We start from the raw sequence: 21,758 nt of genomic DNA, 5'->3' as shown, positions 1-21,758 counted from the left end.
TAGTTTTCTGTTTTCATTTAGTGGCTTGTTTTGTGAGTTTTCACCGCCAATGGTTCTACCTCGCACCAGCCCTTGTGATAATTACGAATGTCAAAATGGAGCCCAGTGTATCATAAAAGAAAATGAACCCATCTGTCAGTGTTTATCAGGATACCAGGGTGAGAAATGTGAAAAGCTCATTAGTATAAACTTCGTCAACAAAGAATCGTATCTGCAAATCCCTTCAGCTAAGATACGCCCCCAAACCAATATCACTCTACAGGTAAGTTCGCTTGTCTTGTGGATTCTCTTTTCTGGAAAAGAGAGTAAATGACTTTCCATGATGTGGAAAATGACCCAAAGTTGTCATTGGCTCACTTAAAGAGCTTTTCACAGTTTGAGCTAAAAATCGAGAAGAGTTACTGCAATAACTCTATATTCACATTGAAGTAGATGGGCTTATTGATAGGAAGAGAAAGAGTTTTGTCAGGTTGTCCTTCAAAAAATAATTTTATAATGAAGTAAAAGACTATGGCAGTAAATTCAGAGATTCACTTCATACCTCATTTTGTTTAAATACCTAATTTTTGTGGTTTCTAAATATTTCTATCTTTTAACTAGATTGCCACAGATGAAGACAGTGGGATCCTGCTGTACAAAGGCGATAAAGATCATATAGCAGTGGAACTGTACCGGGGTAGAGTGAGGGTCAGCTATGACACAGGATCATATCCAGCCTCTGCTATTTACAGGTGAACCTGGATGAAACACATTTGTAACTGAAACAAAACCTACATTCATTACTTGTATCAAAGTCACATTTTTTAATACATGGTTAAAGGAAATATATGCAAATTAATGTGTTGTCAGACATTTAAAACTTCTTGCCAGAAGATGTGATTTGGTTGGCAAGTAATTCTAATGCAGATATGTCAGGCAACTAGTATATCATTTGATGCATTAAAACAGAATAAGAGTTAGCTTTCAGTATAATATTTATTTATTTACATTTGTAAAGCTCACATGTAGCATGGAGTTTTTTCTTAGTTGTAACTGCCAAATAATTTCCTAGTGTCCTGAGTAAAATTAAAAACTACACTGTATAAGCAGAAATTAAATAGAAGCTTCTCTTCTCTGTTAGGCAGTCATATAATGTAGGATTTTTCCCTGGCAAGTGAAGAGAAAGCTAAAAACTTGATTTCTGAAAAAAGGCACTACCTTTGAAAAATAAATGGCTTTTGCTTCCAAAGTCACTAAGAGAAAGAATCTACAGCTGCTTCAGTAGCATGATTTTTGAGGGGTTTTTTTTTATCATATTTCTCTGTCTCTCTGAAAAATTACCACCTGAATTTTTTGGGGGATATTGTATAACGTCAAAGGAATTAGCAAACAGTCATTGCAAGAGTGAGCAGAAATACAGGAGTCATCACTTCCTGGCCTTGTGTTGCTCTTACTCTTCTAAATACTATTGAGTGAAAGGTTTAGAAGTTGTAAAATAAGTTTCCTTGAAACAAGAACATTATATCAGGGTTTCTTGCATCCTTAAGTCAAGAAGTTACATGAACTTTGATTTTTTAGCACATTTTTTTGGCTGGATTCATTGAAATGTGTTAAGTAACCTAATCTCAGCATCTTTTATATTGCTTGATCAGATCAAACAAACCTCTTGATACTTTGAATAAGTCTTTCTCCTTAGGAATGATAAATCCTGGCCGTTTCCTTTCCCCCCATGGAAACTGGCAGTCCCTCTCCTGGCAGCTCCCATAAAGTGTTTATTGTGCCAGTGTCTGCTCTGCCATGTGTTTGCACTCTCAAATAGAGCTGGGTTTATGTAAAGCATGCATGCTACCATGCAGATCTTTGATCCACAGTGAGCAAAGGCTGTTCACAGAGTTGGTAATAAATGGCTAAGAAGCTATTTAATGTGTCACAGCTGTGAATGACCAAGTGTGCTGCTGATCTGTTCCAGGACAAAAGCAGTTAGCTTAATTAAAACATCACTAAGGATGTTTTAAGGTAATTTGCTTGGTTTTTGCCTTGAGATTTAGGAGCTTAATCCCTTTCTGCTATCCTGCTTTCTCAATGAGAAGAGCTAATTGACTGTGTGACTGTCCATTTCAGGCTATCATACAATTGGTTCATTTAAATAACTTTTTTCAAAGGATTAAGCTCACTTATTTGATGGTGCCCTGAAACAAATAAAGGCTTTCATGGGAATGCTTTTAATGTCTGGTCTCTTGACTGCAGCTCACACCTTGCATGCATATATTCAGCTCTGTTTCTGCAATGGAAAATGGACTACAAGTTGTGCAAGTACAATGATATATTCAGTCTCAGAACTGAGTAATGATATTCTTCCTTCTCTGATGTATTTAAGCAGTGTTCCAGTGCAGAGTAGTTTCTGCACTTAAGCACTTGCTATGTAGATATTGAGGCTGATAAGTGCCAGCAGCTTTTTTTTGTGTCCAGCAGCATGAGTAAGCTCATCCTTAGGCAGGGTAAGCACCATGCTTGAAGCAAACATTTTCACCTTGAGAACCTTCAGGCATTCTCCTACTAGCGAGTTCATATCTTGTTAGTAAGCAGAAGGAAATGATATATGTAGATGAGAGAAAAAACATTACAACATTCATATTCACTGTACTAGCCAGAAGCTGAACACACTTAAGTAACCATGCCCAATAAAGATAACAAATAACTTTATTGCAAGTGTCAGTGTAACTGTCTGGACCAATGATATGATTTTGTCTGGCAGGACTAAAGTTAGATGCAGTTCCATATTCCATGAAATAGATTTATGTATCACTGGATTTGACTGGGGCCTTCATATTTGCAAGATATGTAAACCCAATACTCTGCAAAATGTAGGATACACACAGACTTGCATGCAAATATGATCTTTAAGTAACATTAGAATCACATAATGGTTTAGGTTGTAGGGGACCTTAAACAATCACCTAGTTCCATCTTCTTTGTTATGGGAAGTTACAGTTTCCACTGGATTAAGTTGTACAATGCCCCATCCAACCTGATCCTGAGCATTTCCAATAACAGGTCCACAGATTCTCTGGCAACTTGTCCCAGTGTTTCATGTTAACCCACCCTCATATTAAAGAATTTTTTTTATATCACTTTTTTTACTTAATAGATTCTATCTGATCTATATCTACCCTCTCTCAGTTTAAAACAGTTGGGCTGTGTCCTGTTACTGCAGGGCCTGGTAGAAAGTCCCTCTCCATATTTCTTACAAGCCCCCTTTCAATGTTCAAAAGCTGCTATAATGTCTTCCCAGAGTATTCTCTTCTCCAAGCTGAACAACTCCAACTCCTTCAGCCTGTCTTCATAGAAAAGGAATTCCAGCCCTGTCATCATTAGTCCAGAAGAAGGGATGCATTGTATTGGATTGTATTGTATTGGCTTTTAAGCATATGTGCATGTCTTTGCTTAAAATGTAATTTTCAGGGGAGTGCACTCCTACAGAAGTTCTGTTCTGAAACTTTATTGACTCTTAAAGGAGAAAAGGTAAAAAACTGTTATAACCTGACCATCAACTGTTTATTATTAATGTTTATTTTGCAGTGTGGAAACAATTAATGATGGAAATTTCCACATTGTGGAGCTGCTAGCTATGGATCAGGTTCTATCTTTATCCATTGATGGAGGAAGCCCCAAGATAATTACCAATTTGTCCAAGCAATCCACTCTGAACTTTGATTCTCCGCTGTATGTAGGAGGTAAGAGGATTTTATTGCTTCTTACTAGAGGTATTATAGATAATTTACTGTGGCAACATGTTTTAAGAAACACATGCTTGTGTTTCCTAAAGAGACTCATTCATTGACATAACTCCTTAAGATGAAACTTTGGCAGTTAATGTCAATAGCTTCAATTTTGAGAAATAATATGTTGTGAAACTACACTGGTTCCTTTTCTGTAATTATGTTTATTTTTTATGACTGTAAAATTTTGTAAATTTCTGCTGTTATTTAGCCGTTTATTATACTGAAGAAGTGTGCTCAGCTTTGCTTAGCTGCATGAAGATTTAGTGATGCCTATTCAGAAAGTGTAGAATGGTAGCATTCTGTTTTGCTCATTTTACATCCCTGTTTCCCTGTACTGATATCTGCTGGAAATGACAGCAGTGTGTAAAGCCATGAAATATAATTTATGTCTGGAGATCTTACTGCTTAGGGCTGATAAGAGTTAGGACACTAGGTAAGAATGTGCCCAGACAGTTGCCTCACTGTATGTGTCAGGGCTTAGTTTGTTTTGAGAAAAAAAAATTGTTTGTTTAATTGTTTGTTTAACTTGAGCAGCTAAAATATTTGAAAAACTTTGATCATTTGATGCCAGTTACTCTGTAGACCTGTGTGTTCAAACACATTGTTTTAGCTAGCAGTTCATGCTGGATTTCTTTGGGCCTGTGCAATCTAGGTAAAAGTCAGAAAATTCAGCCAACACTTAGAGCCTCCTTAATTGGTAGCAACTCAAAGTTCTTAAAAGTTCAGAGGTTTGGCATGGTTTTTTAAATACTTTTTAAAAGCTACAGATTTTCATGTTCTAATTATTTTAAGCTTATACTCTTACAACAGGCATGTAAGGAGTTTTCTTCTGATCTGTTCTGTCTGTTAAAAAAAATGGACTTTCTTTTTCATTTTTCTGATTTCTTTTATATCTGAGAATAACTTTTTAGACTTAAGCATCTTGCCTCCTTGCAAAGAACTGTGCCATCAGTAGTGCATTTGTTTGATGTACTGATGCCTTCAAATGTGGATTGCCCTCCAAAAATGCACATTGCATTTTTTCCTGTGTATCATTTCTGGTTACTCAGTGTCCTGTGCCACATTTGGAAGAGGGCATCCTAGACTCTGATAGGACACTGTGTGCTTGCTAACTTGTGTCATCAACATCAGTTTGTTTAATGACTGCTGAGGCTAATTGTACTACTTGAAAGCTGAGTTTAGTGCAATAGATTATTAGATTATTAGAACAATAATCCTCCTGTCTGTTATAAGCACCTTTTGATGAAATGAGGCCAGACTGACAACTGTAAACATTTATTCTGGGCACATTGTTACCACTGCAATGCTGATTTGTGACATATGCTTCTCTTCCTTGCTTCTTCACCCTGCAGATCTGTGCCTCCATTCAGAGAATCATACTAATCTGCATTGTCATCTTCAAGTATTGGAAGAATAACTTTTGGAAATAATCTTTTTTCTTAGTGGTTTGATACATAAGTGCAGCAGTCTTCTGCATTCTAGCGCATGTTCCTTTGGGAGGTTCCGTGTTTATTCTATTATAGTTTTTCACATTCAGGCTCGAAACAGACAATTATTCTGCTGTCATAGAAAATGTTGATCCAAAAAATAATAAAAACCAATCATAGAAGCACATTGTAACAAAATAAAGGAAAAAAACCCAGTAGGTTGACATTCAGATATTAATCTTTTCTCTTCTTTATCAAATTTATCTGTTTATGATTTTTTAAAATTCTCAAGACAGGTAATTTTCATTCTTTTAACTTTATATCACCCACCTTTTTGAGATTCAATAATTTTTTTCTTATCCAACTATATCTAGATTTTTTTAGGGAATTTGATTACACATTTTCATCAGTAAAGAACTTAAATTCTCACTAGGTTTTTGTGCAGTAATTTTATCTTTGCCAAAGTCTTAGTTTGACACCTAAGTCATCATGTATCTTACACTTACTCTTACCACTTTCCTGCTAAAATGGCATTTCTGATAAGCATCACCTCAGTTGGCAGGCTGAAATTCAGACTTAACAGCAAGCCCTTGTACAATGTCTGCTCTCATTCTCTCATTCCCTCTCTCTCTGCCTTCCTTCCTTTTTTTTTTTTTTAATGTTACTCTTGGGTCACAATATATAGCTTGATTTAAAAGGGGTAATTTAACATTTTTTTTAACCAAAACTGAGCTAATTGATTTATACCTTTTGAGGGTTTTTTGCCTCTTCCAAGTGTATGGAGTGTGTGGTCAGAATACACGTGCTTGTTATTTTTCAGTCTTTCTGTAACAAATTTCAGTAAATCATATTGAAAGTGCATGGCTTTTGTAAGAATTCTTAAGGGACAATCTGTTTCTTCTCAAAAATTCTTCAAAGGAGTCACAGACATCACTGATACTTCACATTCTTCTCTCGGAAATTAGAGCATATTTTACTAGTTGAGAGTGGCACCTTCTTTCATGGATGTCCCTTTTTCTGAGACAGGTAGAGTATCAGCTGCTTCTCATTTGTGCCTGTTCTGTTCTGGCAGCTTCTAGAATTAGATACTTGTTTCGACAGTTTTACTGTGTGTCTGTTATTTAAGAGAGATTCCTACCATTTGCCTCCTTGAGCAGTAATTTACCTGTAGTCAGGTTCAGCGTCCAAAAGTTTAAAAGGGGGTGGGAACTACTCTCTTACCTTGCCAAAAATAGATCTGAAATATTTGTCTGTATTGTTTCTATGTCAGTTCTTTCCTAACTGGTAAAGAATCTTTATACAAAAATTATCTAAGAAATATTTCTAAAGAATATAAGCAGGTTTTACACACACTCTGGCCTTCTGACATTTGGTATCTTGCTAGAAGAAGCAAAAGTGTATAGGCTGAAAGCTTGAGCATATGTTTTCATTGTGCTTCCAAATGTCTCCCTTATTGGAGAATATAGACAAAAAACTTCTGAATCATGTGTGAAAAAAATTCAGAATCAAATGTCTCCCTTATTAGAGAACATAGACAAAAAACTTCTGAATCATGTGTGATATACCACCTATTGCCTGGTATCAAACATATGTGCTTATATGGTTCCCAGGAATCACATCTAAGTTTCCTGACACTTTCAAGCATTACATCTAGTTTAGCATTGCATTGGTGTGCTTAGTTTTATACACCTTGTATTTTTCAGTGCATCTATTCTGCTGAGATACTTCAAGCATTTTCTATGAGCATTAGCTGAGTGTGACTTTCAAGGGAGACAACAGGGTGAAGGGGTCTTGATGACTCTACCCTGTCCCTGGTTTGAGAATATGGCAGGTAGATGTGAGGAGATGGAAACTCATTATTGTTTGCAGTCTGAGTCCTTTAATATAATAGTTCAAAGCCTATTTTACAGTTTGACCCTGCCTGGGTGCCAGGTGCCCACCAAAGTCACTCTGTCACTCCCCTCCACAACTGGACAGGGGAGAGAGAATGCAGTGAAAGCTCATAAGTTGAGATGCAGATGGGGAAAGAACCCTCACTGATTACTGATGTGGCAAAACAGACTCAACTTGAAGAAATGAATTTAATGTATTACCAGTCCAAATCACAGTAGGATAAGGAGAGGTAAAACATTTTTTTAAGACACCTTCCCCCCACCCTTCCCTCCTCAGGCTTAACTTCTTTCCCCCCAGTTCTCTATCTCCTTCCTACAAGCAGTGCAGGCACATGAGGAATTTGGGTTATGATCTGTTCATCACATTGTTTCTGCCATTGCATCCTCCTCAGAGAAAAGAGTCCTTCCCCTCTTCCAGCTGAGGTCCCTCCCATGGGAGGCAGCTCTTTACAAACTGCTCCTGCATGGGTCCCTTGCTTCCCATGGGATGCAGTTCTTCAGGAACAGGCTGCTCCAGCATGGGTCCCCCACAGGGTCACAAGTCCAAGGAAAACCTCCTCTCTCACAGATCCTGCCAGGAGCCTGCTCCAGCACAGGCTTCCCATGGAGACACAGTCTTCTCTCGAGCATCCACCTGCTCCAGCATGGTCTCCTCCGTGGGCTGCAGGTGGATCTCTGCTCCCCTGTGAATGTCCATGGGCTGCAGGGGCACAGCTGTCTCACCATGGGCTGCAGGGGAATCTCAGGTGCCTGGAGAACTCCTCCCCATCCTGCTTTGCTGACCTCAGTGTCTGCAGAGCTGCTCTTCAAATATTCCCACTGCTCTCTGGTCACATCTACACAATTACTCTTTTGGGTTTTTTCCTTTATAGATATGTTATCACATAGCTGACTGGCTTGGCCTAGGCAGACTTGACAGGTCCATCCTGGACACAGCTGGCATTGGCTCTCTTGGACAGGATGGACACTTTTGGCAGCTTCTTGGAGAAGCCTGGCCACACAAACCCCATACACTTACTTAACTGATAAGATCAAAGAAGATTAGGCTCTTCAACAGTATGGATACCATATTGTTCATTTCTGTGATCACTGAAGCCTAGCACAAATGAAATTACAATAACCTCTAAATGAAAGGCAGGTCTACTTCATTAGGTTACTGCATGAACTCTCTTTAACTGTTCATAGTAATATAGAAAGTTATTAAAAGTATCAGTTTACATGGTTAAGGGGCAGCTATGCAGAACATTGCTGCTTTCTTGTCATTATTCAAGTACCAGAATGAAAATTGTTGATTTTGTCTAGGAATAAACCTATGCAGCTAATAAGAATATTTATTTTCAGGTAAACAGATCTTTTTTATGCTCAGTGTACTTTGATTTCCTTTACTTGTGAATCTCAGGACTCACTTGGGCATTGAGGTATTCATTATTAGAAAGCACTCTCTTAAGAAGTATCTGCTATAGGCTAATATGTTGGCAATAAGTTAAAAGAAAACAAAAGGAGTAGAAGAACTTCATGTTTACAAGAAAACATTTGATAATAATGTTCCTTCTGAATTATTCTTGAATTATTCAGAATTATTCTTTAATTATTATAACAGAATAAGTGTATCACATCTACTGCTCTAATTGCACCTATAACCATAGAATGTCACAGAGGAATTACTCTGAAAATGGTCAACAGTGGGGACATTTGCATTATCTAAAAGTGTAACCACATAGTAGTTAGATGTTGAATTATTTTTATTTTGATTGTTTTAGGCTGTACTGGCAAACTAGGAATGGCTTTTAGTTTTATTTTATTAATCTGTCTTTAATACATGCTAAACAAAATTATTTTTGGTTTTGGAATCTCAATCTGTTAAACTATCCTTTCCAAGAAATTTTCCATAGCAAAAGCTCACATTTGAAATGTGTATGCTAGCTCCATTTTGATGAGCTGATCCTACTAAATTATTCTGGATTTGAGTATCTTAGCTCACAAAAAAAATGACATATCAGCTGCTAAATTTCAACAACCTTTGTTTTTCTGGGATTCAGAAACTGTGTGCTATCCTGGACTTAAATGCACTAGGGAAAAACTGGGCAAAGCTGACCTTTTCACAGCTCTGAGCTTCCTTTCTGGTGAAGTCTTGTATTCATCTCTTAAGCATGACTTAAAGATTTACAGGTTTGGAGCTGGTTTACACAAATGCTTGACAACAAGGACAATTTCCAAAAACTAGATTATTATTTGTGGTTCTAGTTTGAATAGCTAGGAATAATTCATTTAGAAGAAGCATTATTTTAAAAGTGTTTTAAAAATGGGAGAAAACAGTATAGAAAATGGTGAGATTATTACACTGGTTATTTGCTATTATTAATTTCCTAGGCATGCCTGTGAAAAACAACATAGCAGCTTTGCGCCAGTCGCCAGGGCAGAACGGCACCAGCTTCCATGGCTGCATCCGGAATCTGTACATCAACAGTGAACTCCAGGACTTCAGAAATGTGCCCTTGCAAGTGGGAATTCTGCCAGGTTGTGAGCCTTGCCATAAGAAAGTTTGTGTGCATGGCACATGCCATGCTACCAGCCAGTCAGGCTTCTCCTGTGAGTGCGAAGGCGGATGGACGGGACCGCTCTGTGACCAACAAACCAACGACCCGTGTCTCGGAAATAAGTATGTCCTAACTCGGGAAAAAACAGTAGTAAAATGTGCACATATGTCTCCTGTCATCTGTATTTTTTTTCTCTAAAAGTTCGCACTTGCAAGAAGCAACATAGCCTGGGCATGTAAAAGTGAAAACGGCATCCAGGTTTTAGCATATGTTCTTTCCATAAACCTCATGAGGGAAAGTCCCCAGTTCAGGGGAGCAGATACACACATCTCACCGAAGTTCTGCCTAAAGCCTGGGAGCTGCTCTTGCATACTTCTGTATGGGCTTCTTTTGTAATGAGATGCACTGATGCAACTGTGGGTATGACCCTTGGCACAAAAATAATTTTGAAGTAGTTGTAAATTGAATAAAAGCCTATTTTCTTATTTTCAGTTGTAAAGAATAAGGTAATTAAACCATTAATATTATTGTTAATAATATTCTCTACTGTGGTTTTGAAAAATGATACAATGAACATACCTAATATTTTATGTATTCAGAGTACCCCAGGTTTTAGGATGAAAATAGATTTCCATCTTTATGGTGAAATTCTGTTTAAGTCTTAGTGTGATAATTCTATTTACTGATTTGAGCAGAAAAATTTAGTTTAGATATTTATGCATGTCTGTAGAAAGATTCTTATATATAAATGGGTGGAGATAGAAAAAGATGTGTGTAATTATGTATATGATAGTATTGATATCTATGCATATTCATCTTTCAAATTTACTACAGAGACAGATTCTATTTGGGTTCATGGACTCCCAGCACAAGAAGATCAGAAACTTCAGAAGTTCAAAGCTATTTTGTATTTATTCATCTTGGGCAACAAGACGCTATTCTGTTTGTCTTTCCACTGTACTTATTACAGCTTGGCAACACCTTTTTTATTATTTTTTTCTCTTCAAGCAAGCTTGCTTGGGTCTTTTGGCTACTGTTTTTCAGTGTAGCATTTGCCTATGTAATTTTTGACTTTTAAGGACCAGTGGCCTAAGTTTTCCAAGAGATTCTAATAAGATGTTTTTCAACTCCTATATAAAATGATGTTTAAATGATCTTTTCACATAGTGTGTGGAGAGTCTGACCCTTTAAAGTTTTATACAGCAGTTAGCATGCTTTGCAACACAGTTTTATTTATATTGGTTATAGACTCTTTCAGTACCTTTAAAGTTTTGAATTTTTCCCAGAGCTAGAGCAGTCAGGTTTTGAAGGATATCATTATAGCATTTAATTTTTTATTGGTCATTTTTTTAGGCTGTCCTCTTTCACAGTGACTTTAAAGAAGGGTAGCCACAGCAGGTTATAAAATGCAAATGTGACTTTATATTTCAATATTTGAGGATTGAAAAATAACATCAAACTTTACCCACAAGTTCTACTATCAGAAAAGACAATTTCTTTAAGCTGTCCTTGAAGTACTAGATTCTTCATTGTTTCTTATAATTGTGTACATTATCACTCAAACTGAGTGCTTTTTGCAGCAAATTATGAAGTTATCAGTATCAGATGTAGCCAGTATCAAAGACAGAAGCAAGTGAGCACAGTGTTAATATTTTTTTTTTGCTCTTCCAACTATTTGGTTTGTTTCAGCTGTATACAGTGCTGTGAGCTTTTAAGAGAGAAAGCCAAACCAATTTTTTTTTGTTTGTTTTTGGAGTGGAGGAGGACTTTGTTGTTCTTTACTTCTGGAGATTTTCATTCTGTATTTCTTGATTCAACTCTAAATTGTCTATTGAATAGATGCATTTTATCCATCTAATACAGTTTTACATTCTGCTTTATCTGAATAACAGAATTGTCACTGTGATCTCTGTTTCAAAAATGTAGATGATCTTTTAGAGATCCTTGCACCTCGTGAAAAGGCTTAAGACACATTTACTTTACCTACATCTAGGTGTTTGAATTCAAAATATAGTGACCACAGTTTTTCTCTAGTCAGTAAAGGAACAAGCACATTTCAGAAGAATAAATAAGAATTCAAGTTGTCTAATCATCTTCTAGATAAGCTCATTTCTCCCCATGACTGACTGTGTCTGGAGCTTATGGCAATTATACATCCAACTTGAGTGCCTGACACAAGTACCTAAAATTAGATGAGATGAAACTGTGCCTGAGACTTTGCACTTAGCTTGATGTTCCTTTCAGTACAGTCAGAAGATGAAATTTAGAGCTTCAAAGAGCAGGTGGAAACAAAAGTATGAGAGTTGGCATTAGCTAAAATTTAATCATCTTCTAAGTCAAAGCAAAACTTTACCAAAGATCTTGACACAGATTGCTTTGATATCTAAAGCCTGTATTGAGCATGGCAGGATGTCAGTGCCACCTGAGTAACTGTAGATCAGAAGTCCTAAAAGTGGATTTTTATATATGGTGAAAAGATCAAATGCTGAATATAATGAAAAATAAACAGAAGCTCTCTGCCCCATGATACTGTCTAGGCCTTCCATTTTGAATTGCTAAATAACAGTCTTGAAATATCAGACTTCAACCTCAGGAACGATGTGCAACTTGAAACTGCCATTTCTTGAGTCAGAATAGCTTCTCTTAGGAAGTAGCTGAACTGTATGTGCTGGGAGCCCCATATTTCATGAGTGACAATATGGAGTTTCTTTTAAATGGTACACAAACCAGAATTTCAGGTGAGTTTCTTCTTTCCTTTGGCTTGATTTCACTGTGTTCTTCTCAAAAGCATGCTGAAAATGTAGGTAGACAGGAAATGTTGTTTTTAATATTCGTGGCCTGTAAAATTTTTCCATAACACATCTACAGTGGCTATTTTCTGGTGAGAGGGAGTTCTGTACTGCAGCTTGTTTTCTGTAAACCTGCATACTAATTATAAACCACTTCACTGCATCCCACTGAAAAAGTCCATTAGAAACGAAAGCAATTTCTTCTGAGTACAGTCCAAAGTATTTGTAGTTAATGTTGCTTAGCCTGAACTTTGATGAATAATTTATTTTTATTCTCTTGGGCTTGTTTCCCCTGTAGATGTGTGCATGGTACCTGCTTGCCGATCAATGCATTTTCATACAGTTGTAAATGCCTGCAGGGACATGGGGGAGTCCTCTGTGATGAAGAGGAAATGCTGCTTAACCCCTGCCAATCCATCAGGTGTAAACATGGCAAATGTAGGCTTTCAGGACTTGGGAAACCATATTGCGAATGCGGCAGCGGATACACGGGGGACAGTTGTGATAAAGGTAAAAAAAAAATCATTCATGTTGTTGTGGTCTTAGAAAATAGGCTTTTTTAGTAAAACATGAACAGCCAAGCACATGAACAGCCAAAAACATGACCAGTTTTTTTTTTCCACAACACACACATTTGTTGCTTTTTTTTTCTACCATAAGACTTTATCTTGATGAGAGAAAAACCAAGCCTTTCCCATGAATTTGTTTGCATTTTGAGGATTTTTTCATCAAACGTTTTGCTGTGAAAACATTTCTTTTTTTTTTTTTGCCTTTATTCAAAAACACATTTTTACTATATTTAACTATTACCTTTTACCTGCTGTATCTTTCTGTATTTATTGTTTCTCTACCTTCTGCAACTGAGAAGCCAAATCCAATGATTCTGCTCCTAGTTTTATCACAAACTCTACTTTTGACCTCTCAGCTTCAACTGATTTATCACAGCGAATTATGCAGGTGAGATGGATGAAAACAGGATGACTTTTCCCCCTACCTTTTTCTTTCTCCTTTGTCTATCAAAGCTCTCCCTCTCCCTCTTTTCCCTTACCCCAGATGGCATTTATTTTGTATTGTACATAGATGTGAATAGAAGAATATGGCTGTAGAACTTTTAACAGATGTCTCATTTTTAGCTGCCTTTATACCACAGTAATTTATGAAGTTAGCGGAATGTAACTTATATTAAATAAGAGTTTGAATAATATTAAACTCCAGGTCTAATAAATTAAATTGCATGCTCTCTGAAACATTTCCCTATGGTAAACAGAACCAGCTGCAAGCAGTGTAGCAACAGAAGATGTGTATTTTTATAAAAGAGGAAAAGATTTAAACTTCCAATTTTCTTGTCATTGTAATAGCTTCGTATTTATGGTTTACACATACATAATATAAGCTTTACCAAAAATAGGAGGTATAGGGAATGAAACCCAGGATTAATCGCATTACATTTGGAAGAACCACTAGTTTCCAATGCACAGTCTTGGCCGAACTTTAAAATACCAATCCCAACTGCAAGTAGTAGCACATCACCTTCCTGCATTACGCATTCTTTGACCCGCGCCTCAAAACCGTGCCTCTGATTTTGAACGTTGTTTCCCACAGAAATCTCTTGTCGAGGGGAACGAGTCCGAGATTACTACCAAAAGCAGCAAGGGTATGCTGCGTGCCAGACGACCAAGAAGGTTTCGAGACTAGAATGTAAGGGCGGGTGCTCGGCCGGGCAGTGCTGCGGGCCGCTGCGCAGCAAGAGGCGGAAATACTCCTTCGAGTGCACCGACGGCTCGTCCTTCGTGGACGAGGTGGAAAAAGTGGTGAAGTGTGGCTGTACAAATTGTCCCTCCTAAGTGTCCCTGTCACACTTGTCTTTTGAAAATGTTGTATACTTATTGACCGTGTCGGACTAATTAATGCTTCATAGTGGAAATATTTGAAATATATTGTAAAATACAGAACAGACTTATTTTTATTATGAGAATAAAGACTTTTTCTTCATTGAAAAAAAAAGATTCAAGTGCTTGAACTGAGACTTCTCATACCCAAGAGGAGCTTTGAAGAAAAAAAAAAGACCTGGTAACATTGCAGCAGAAATGGGAAACTTTAACTGCTTTTAACATGGATTCTTCTTTATAACATGCTGAAGATACACTGACACTATACACATGTGACTTTCAACTTAAGAGCTCAGAGATGAAATACTGACCAGAACACGAGGCTTGTTTTTTCACTTTCGTATCAGTCTATTTTATTGTCTTGACAGACCATACCAATCACTTACCTGTGGATGAGGAAGCTTTATGAGCAAAAAGAATCAGATTATACAGAAATAACAATTGTTTGAAACACATTTTGTCTTTTGGAATTATTAAACATCTTGAGAAGATGGGGTCTCATTTAATGAATGGGAAATAGGAGATACAAGAATATACTATAATCCTGAAATCTCCTGATGATGTGTACTTTTATGTCAGCATGTTAGCAAAAGAAGCATAAAAAAGTGTTTATCTTCCCTTTTACAGTATTAATTTTTTGTAATATAAATGTTCCGGGGATGATAAAATAGATTATTGATGGATAAATTAGTAATAATATGGATTTCTGTTTCTATGAGTTCTAAACAGGTCTATACAGTATTGGGTTTCATTGAGAAATATTTATTGTATCAAAGTACATTGTACTTAACCCTTTTAGGCCATCCCTTTTACTGTTTTTCAATGCTTTAATATATATTAATTTATATTTGTCCCAGTATTTTTGTAATTTTTTTTAAAGGACTTAAAAATCAGGATTTTTTTGCAATAGAACTAACGTAGCATGTCGTCTTGGGGTAAATGTTTTCAGTCTGATTTTTCCTCTCCATTCCCTTTTCCTTAGAATCTGACCACTTGGTGTCACTGAATAGAAAGTGGTGACAATTTGTGGTTTCACAGATAACAGATATTCAGGACACCTTCCAAGAACCTGTAATATATTACAGAAAATGTCTTTACACTAGATGGCAACTGTAGAGAAGTTAATTTTCCCTATATACAGTACTTACAGAAAATAAGATGGCGTGTAGAAAATTCCATTAGAAGATAGATCTTTATAAATTAATATTCCTATGGAGCTCTTTACCTTTTTTATAAAAAAGAAGAAAAGGCTGTGCTATCAAAAACTGTGATTTTCCCCAAATAATAAAACTACTCTACTGCCCCTAATGTTCCCCATGTTAACATGTTGCTGCTAAATTATAATGTAGAACTGGTAATCAATAGTGGGTTGTGTTCTTCTTTCAGTAAAACCCAGGGTACCCTGTAAAAATGCAGATGTTTTTTCAATTTTATTTTATTATTTTTTTTACAAAAAAGTTAGATGTACATGTGTAATGCAGTGTGCTTTGTCATATTTGGACTGATATCAGTAATGCTACTGATGTTTGTAAATTAAACAGATATTTACTTCATTAACAGCTTTTATTTGTATTCTTCTGAGAAGTTTAAATTGTCTAGCAGCCTTTAATTAAACATCTGTTGCAAAGAATATTTGGTAAAAAAATGGAATAAAACCCAACCCTAAATCTAGTGTATTCCTTGCTGAAAATCTGAAGAAGGAATTGACTTGGGATAATTACAACTAGAGGCAGTGACATCTGAAAATGTCTGTGCATTATGAACTCAGATGAACTTATACCAAAACTAAGAAAACTACTTATAACTACAGTACACTGCAGGAAAAGACAATTTGAGTCTATCCTAATACTTAAGTGGTTATAAAAATGGCAATTTGACAGTTGTTCTAGCAATATGATTCTTTAGAGGGATTCGGTTTCTCTAATCTTTGACTAAGTATTTTAAATTTAAGAAATTGGATGGGATGATACTTAACCAGGGTTTTTTTTCTTCTAATATATTTTTTACAAATAATTCTGTGTTTATGTTACTTAGTCTACTTTAGAATTTGTCTAAATATTCAGTGAAACAGCCTTTGGTGTGAGGGCTTCTTTGCACTTTCTGTGACTGCTAAAAAATCTGCTGTAAATAGGGATAGTTTTGAGGAGAAAGAAGATGTTTTTGCCTAACACTCCTAAAACAATATTCTTGGGTATGGAAAGATCTCTTGGAGCTCAACGTCCCTGTATCTGGAGCTGGATTGCTTTCTGTCCTCATATTGACAGAGAAAGATGAACTTTGCAGTGGTATTCAAGCAATACTGGCAGCTACTGGTGATCTTGTCATCAAGAGAGGGACCTTCTGTGGTCTCCAAGCAGAACCAGAAAAATGAATAGGATAGGATAGGATAGGATAGGATAGGATAGAATAGAATAGAATAGAATAGAATAGAATAGAATAGAATAGAATAGAATGGAATAGAATGGAATAGAATAGAATAGAATGAAGGAAAAGAGAGAAAGAAAGAGAGAGAGAGAGAAAGAGAGAAAAAGAAAGAAAGAAAGAAAGAAAGAAAGAAAGAAAGAAAGAAAGAAAGAAAGAAAGAAAGAAAGAAAGAAAGAAAGAAAAAGAAAGAAAGAAAGAAAGAAAGAAAGAAAGAAAGAAAGAAAGAAAGAAAGAAAGAAAGAAAGAAAGAAAGAAAGAAAGAAAGAAAGAAAGAAGACAGGAGAAGGAAGGAAGGAAGGAAGGAAGGAAGGAAGGAAGGAAGGAAGGAAGGAAGGAAGGAAGGAAGGAAGGAGGGAGGGAGGGAGGGAGGGAGGGAGGAAGGAAGGAAGGAAGGAAGGAAGGAAGGAAGGAAGGAAGGAAGGAAGGAAGGAAGGAAGGAAGGAAGGAAGGAAAGGAAGGAAGGAAAGGAAGGAAGGAAGGAATGCTCCCAATACCCCAAATCCAAACTCAGCTTTGTCACCTGCCCCTCTGAAAGGTGCCCACATCAAGTGGTGCCTGAGCTTTCCTTACCCCCTTTCTCAGCACCTCATGCATGCTGAAGCATCACAGAGTGCCACTGTGCATGACAAGAGGTAACTCCCTCAATGGGATGGGTCACCCTAACACCTTTCTAATACCTAAATCACGTGTCTTGTAATACTGCTATTATAAGCTGCCTTGTCCCTGTGTTCCCCAAAAGGGAAATGGGGATATGAAGGAGCTGTCTCTTTAGGTATCTGCCACAGTGGAGAATTTAGTTCTTTGCAGAACACTCCGGACACAGGTGCTCATTCAAAAACATAAGTCATGCAGCTTTTAACACAGCTTAGGGATTAGGTTTTTCTTCTTGTGTCTGCTACCTCCTCTAGAAATCACTGTCACACAGTCTGCTTTTAATGTATTGAATAAAACCCATAAAATGCACTGGATCTGAAGGATATGACTCAGTATCGTGGCCAAGTTCTCACTTCAGTTTAGCACAGCATACAATTAGAATTCTTCTTTCATTAGAAACTAAGAAAAATAAAAGGAAGATTCCATCATTTTTGCCAGTGTTCTTAAAAGCTGTAAAAAAGAGAAAACACGTGAATACTGCTTAATTTGTACTGCACAGCTCTTACTGTCATCTAACAGATCACAAAATTGTGAAAGAGCATGAAAAAAGACCATTCTTGAATAAAGCTAACTAAAGACATTGCTCTTTTGTTAACACTGCAAGTCAATTCAGAACAGCAGCTATCACACATGGAACCAGATTCTGCAGTCTGTGTTAACTTTTCTGGGGTAAATGGATATTTGAGGGATAAAAACTCTGTTCTAAGCAAACCAATGGTAGGCTATGAGCAAGCTTTGAGTTAATTTCATAAGATCTATTGTAGTAAAAGTTTTGTCTTCAGGATACTTTTTATTGCCATAGGGGGACACCAAGAGCCTTAGTATTACAAGAATCATTGTGATATGATGTGTAATATGTCTAGGTGCCACAATATGATACTCGTGATGTTATGAAGGCATTTGCTTTGAAAGAGGAGCATGCAGAGGTTTTGGAAATGACAAAAAGTCTGGAAGACCTAGTCATCCATAGTGTACTTGCAGGGATGGGAGCAAGGCACTAAAGTGGATTGTCACCATGTTAATTTTGACGAGAGGATGACTAAGATGTGGTGACTAAGGTGATGACTAAGAGATAAGAGAGAGAGGGGTATATTACAAAAAGGAGCTCCCTGCTAAGAAGAAAATGGACAGAAGATTTGGAAAACTGTCAAGCCTTGGGGGCTGTTTGTTTTGAAGATCTATTTTGGGAGCTTTATCTGTTGCTGCTTGAAACTTACTTTTTTAAAAAAACCCTTGACAATTCTGACAAACACACACTTGATATTTCTGTCTTGAGTTAACCCTATTATTTGATCAAAAGTGTATTTTTCCAAAGCAATTCAAAATCCCATCTTTTGGTTCTTTTCTTCTCCTTTGGAAGCAAGTGTTATTCCTGCAGTAGCTCATTAGGCATGCAGCTGTCTGTGCTTCAGCTATCCCACCTTACAGTGGAGAGCCTGGCACATAATTTCAGTTCCCATGAAGTGCAGTTCACCAGCTGAGCCATTCAGAATTCTTGGTTTTTTGAAGTATCTATAGACAGAGCTGGTACCTCCAATCTATTTAAGATTCCTGGAGCAGAAATCAGAAAATCATTGGTAGTTGTGACTATGTAGGGGCTGTCAGGAGGACAGTAAAACTGAAGTGTTTGCCTGCATGCCTGGAGAGCCTGCTCTTCCACTGTGTTCCCAATGTATTGTGTTCCTGGGAGAGTGGGAAGTCATGCTCATCCTTTCTAAAATATTTTAGAATAGAGAGATTTAGTGTCCTTCTGTAAATAAATTGTCTAGTCTGGAAATCATAGGCCTCTTTGGCCCTCAGCCAGGTTAAACTCTGTATGTATACCTTAACATCAACCATCATTTTGGACACCAACAGATCCTGATGTTAAAAAAAGTGAATAAATCTTGCTCTCAGTTTAATAAAACACAGATGGGAAAAGCAAACTAAACACAGAGTTAACGGCTCCATTCACTAGTCTCCTGGGCTCCATGTGATTAAATCAGAGTTGGAGGGTTTGTTCCTGCTGCTGCTGTTCTGGCCAGTGTCCGTAGGGGTGATGGCCAGCAGAGAAGAAGCATTCTGTCAGAGCTGGATGTCATTTGTCAGGCTGAGAAAGAGCAGTCATCTCACTGAACAGCAAGACTCCTGGCTATCCACAGTCCCAGCAAATACACTCCAGCTCTACAGCATGACACCCGTGCTGCAGGAATTTTGCTCAGCCATGGGAACAGGCTTCAAAACTGCCTCCCAGATCCGCAACGTTATTTCAGAATGCTGATCTGAGTAGTGTTTTCTGGTGTTCACAATTCCATCTTTTTATTTCATTCCAGGTTAGAGGGAAACTCCTCTAGTTCTACACATCGAGCCTCAACACTCTCAATCACTGCCCTATGCTGCATATAGAAAATTGAGACTTGGTTTTTTTTGTTCCTGTTTTAGATATGCAGTAACATTTGTAGAGGGATCAGAAGACCTGCCTTAAAGAAGAAGGTTATACATACATATAAAGAGATAAAACATTCTAATGGCCTTTAAAATCCAGAAAATGTTAAACTAGCTCCTCTGAAACAGTCTGACAGCCATAAAGTGATATAAACTTACTTATTTTTAGACTTACACCACGGGATGGTTATCTGGTTTTGACTGCTACTACTTATACTTTTTTTAAAATTCCTTTTAGGATACTTTCCATATCACAAGAGACAAGTAAAGATAGGATTAATGTGGCTGGGTTGCTTATTCTGACATTAAAGTTCCTTAAAATTATCCAGTAGCCTTTCTTCAGGACATTTTTCTTATTTCTCATCATTTTTAACATTCTAGGCTTCAATCTGTTGTTTCTCTGAAACTTTGTCGACTTTGTTTAATTTCCAGAACAGATTTAATGCTTCCAGAGAGAGGAAAAGGATACCATCTTTTTCCTGCAGCTGTGCCTAAAATCTCTCACAGAACATCTTTAGAAGTATGTTTTCTTTCAAAGTCCTCTGAGACTAGGTTAACTTGAGCTGGTTTTACTGCAAATCTGGTTGGGTTTTTTTTTCTTTTGCTTCTGATTAGCTGTATTTATTTAATCACATTTATATGTTTCTGCTATGGTAACAGCAATAAGAAGAGTATCTTCTGACCTGGGCTTTAGAAGTTGCTTGCTGTTTGGAAATAGCCAGTTTAAAGAGTCTGAGGTTTGCCTGTTCTCTTTCCTTCCCTTTCTTTTTTCTTTTTTTTTTTTATTGTGATTTTGTTTTGTTGGGGGTTCTTTTCGTTGGGTTTTTTTTGTTTCTTTTCTTTTCTTTTCTTTTCTTTTCTTTTCTTTTCTTTTCTTTTCTTTTCTTTTCTTTTCTTTTTCATTGGTTCTCCTTCCCTAATGTTTCACCCATTTTTGTGTAGTTTTATGCTTATTTTGTAGAGGAAAGGTAAGAGAATGAGATACTGTCAACAATAAATAAAACTGACCACAGAAGACCCATAGATCTACACACAATATCCACGAGCAAGATCATGTGGCACAGCACATACTCCTCTGCCGAAAAAAGATTCATTATTGCTCTAAATTAAAAAAAAAAAAAGCAAAAACCCTAATGAGAAACTTTGAAAAGCAGCTAAAATGTGAGAAGCAAAAGGTTTAAGTGGCAAGTGATCAAAACAGTGCTCATCATTCATTATCACAAACCACAGACCAGCCATTGGCATTCACACTTTCTCTCCTGCTCCAGGCACTCCAGACATTGCTTGCTTCTCCTTTCCCACCCACCTGACTCCAGCCCTGACTGTGCCTGCCATTCCCACAGCCTTCCCAGGTGACTCATCTTCCTGCCCATTTGCAGAAAGTCACAGCAGTCACCTTCCTGCATGTGCCTTCCCTAAGATAATTTGAGGTGTCTAATCAGGCTAAAACACCATGCTGGTGATGGAAAGAACACTCTCAAAATAATTACCATTTGAGTATTTAAAAATCGAGTATTATTTATTAAGCTGTTATGGCAAAGTGCTAGTACCAATCAGTGGGAACTGTGGCTGTCAAAACATTTAAGTAATAAAACTCCCAATCTGTGCATGCCATGGAGAATGATGCCTCTCAGGTTTCGTTCCGAAAAGCAACTGTAACCAGCTTAATCGAAAGGGACTAACTGAAAGTAGAACTCACTGAAAATCTGCTCAGCAATCACATGCAAACACTGCAAACAGAAAATATGCCCCAGTTTGCCTGGTTTGTTTGGGTTTTTTTACTAAGAGAACAAAGAATAAGCATTCAAATAGGTAAGGCATGCATGCCTGAGAAATAGCGCTAACAAGGAATATTATCAAACTTTAGGCAGTGAATTCACAAGGGAATTTGCTGCTATTGCTTAGGGGTAACAAATACAAACATGTATTTTTAAGCTTTTGTAGAAAGGACACTTAAAGTC

General features: G+C 37.1%; 1 protein-coding gene across 5 annotated transcripts in view; it reads left to right on the top strand.

Annotated features, from left to right (window-relative positions):
• Positions 1-15,848, top strand: part of SLIT2 (slit guidance ligand 2) — a 255,843-nt gene extending 239,995 nt beyond the window's left edge. For all 5 annotated transcript variants that reach the window (XM_054294159.1, XM_054294145.1, XM_054294144.1 and 2 more), the window contains 6 exons: positions 22-262; positions 601-731; positions 3,559-3,713; positions 9,451-9,739; positions 12,705-12,916; positions 14,009-15,848. In XM_054294159.1, the coding sequence (XP_054150134.1) occupies positions 22-262; positions 601-731; positions 3,559-3,713; positions 9,451-9,739; positions 12,705-12,916; positions 14,009-14,250 (1,270 nt within the window). In that variant the 3' untranslated portion in view covers positions 14,251-15,848. The remainder of the gene's footprint in view (positions 1-21; positions 263-600; positions 732-3,558; positions 3,714-9,450; positions 9,740-12,704; positions 12,917-14,008) is intronic.
• The last annotated feature ends 5,910 nt before the right edge of the window (positions 15,849-21,758 follow it).

Source organism: Melozone crissalis, unplaced genomic scaffold (assembly GCF_028551555.1).
Source record: "Melozone crissalis strain CALT ecotype California unplaced genomic scaffold, PUWL_Pcris_2 ptg000006l_1, whole genome shotgun sequence".
Lineage (NCBI taxonomy): Eukaryota > Metazoa > Chordata > Aves > Passeriformes > Passerellidae > Melozone > Melozone crissalis.
The sequence above is the reverse complement of the archived record's forward strand: the minus strand, read 5'-3'. Positions and strand labels throughout refer to the sequence as shown.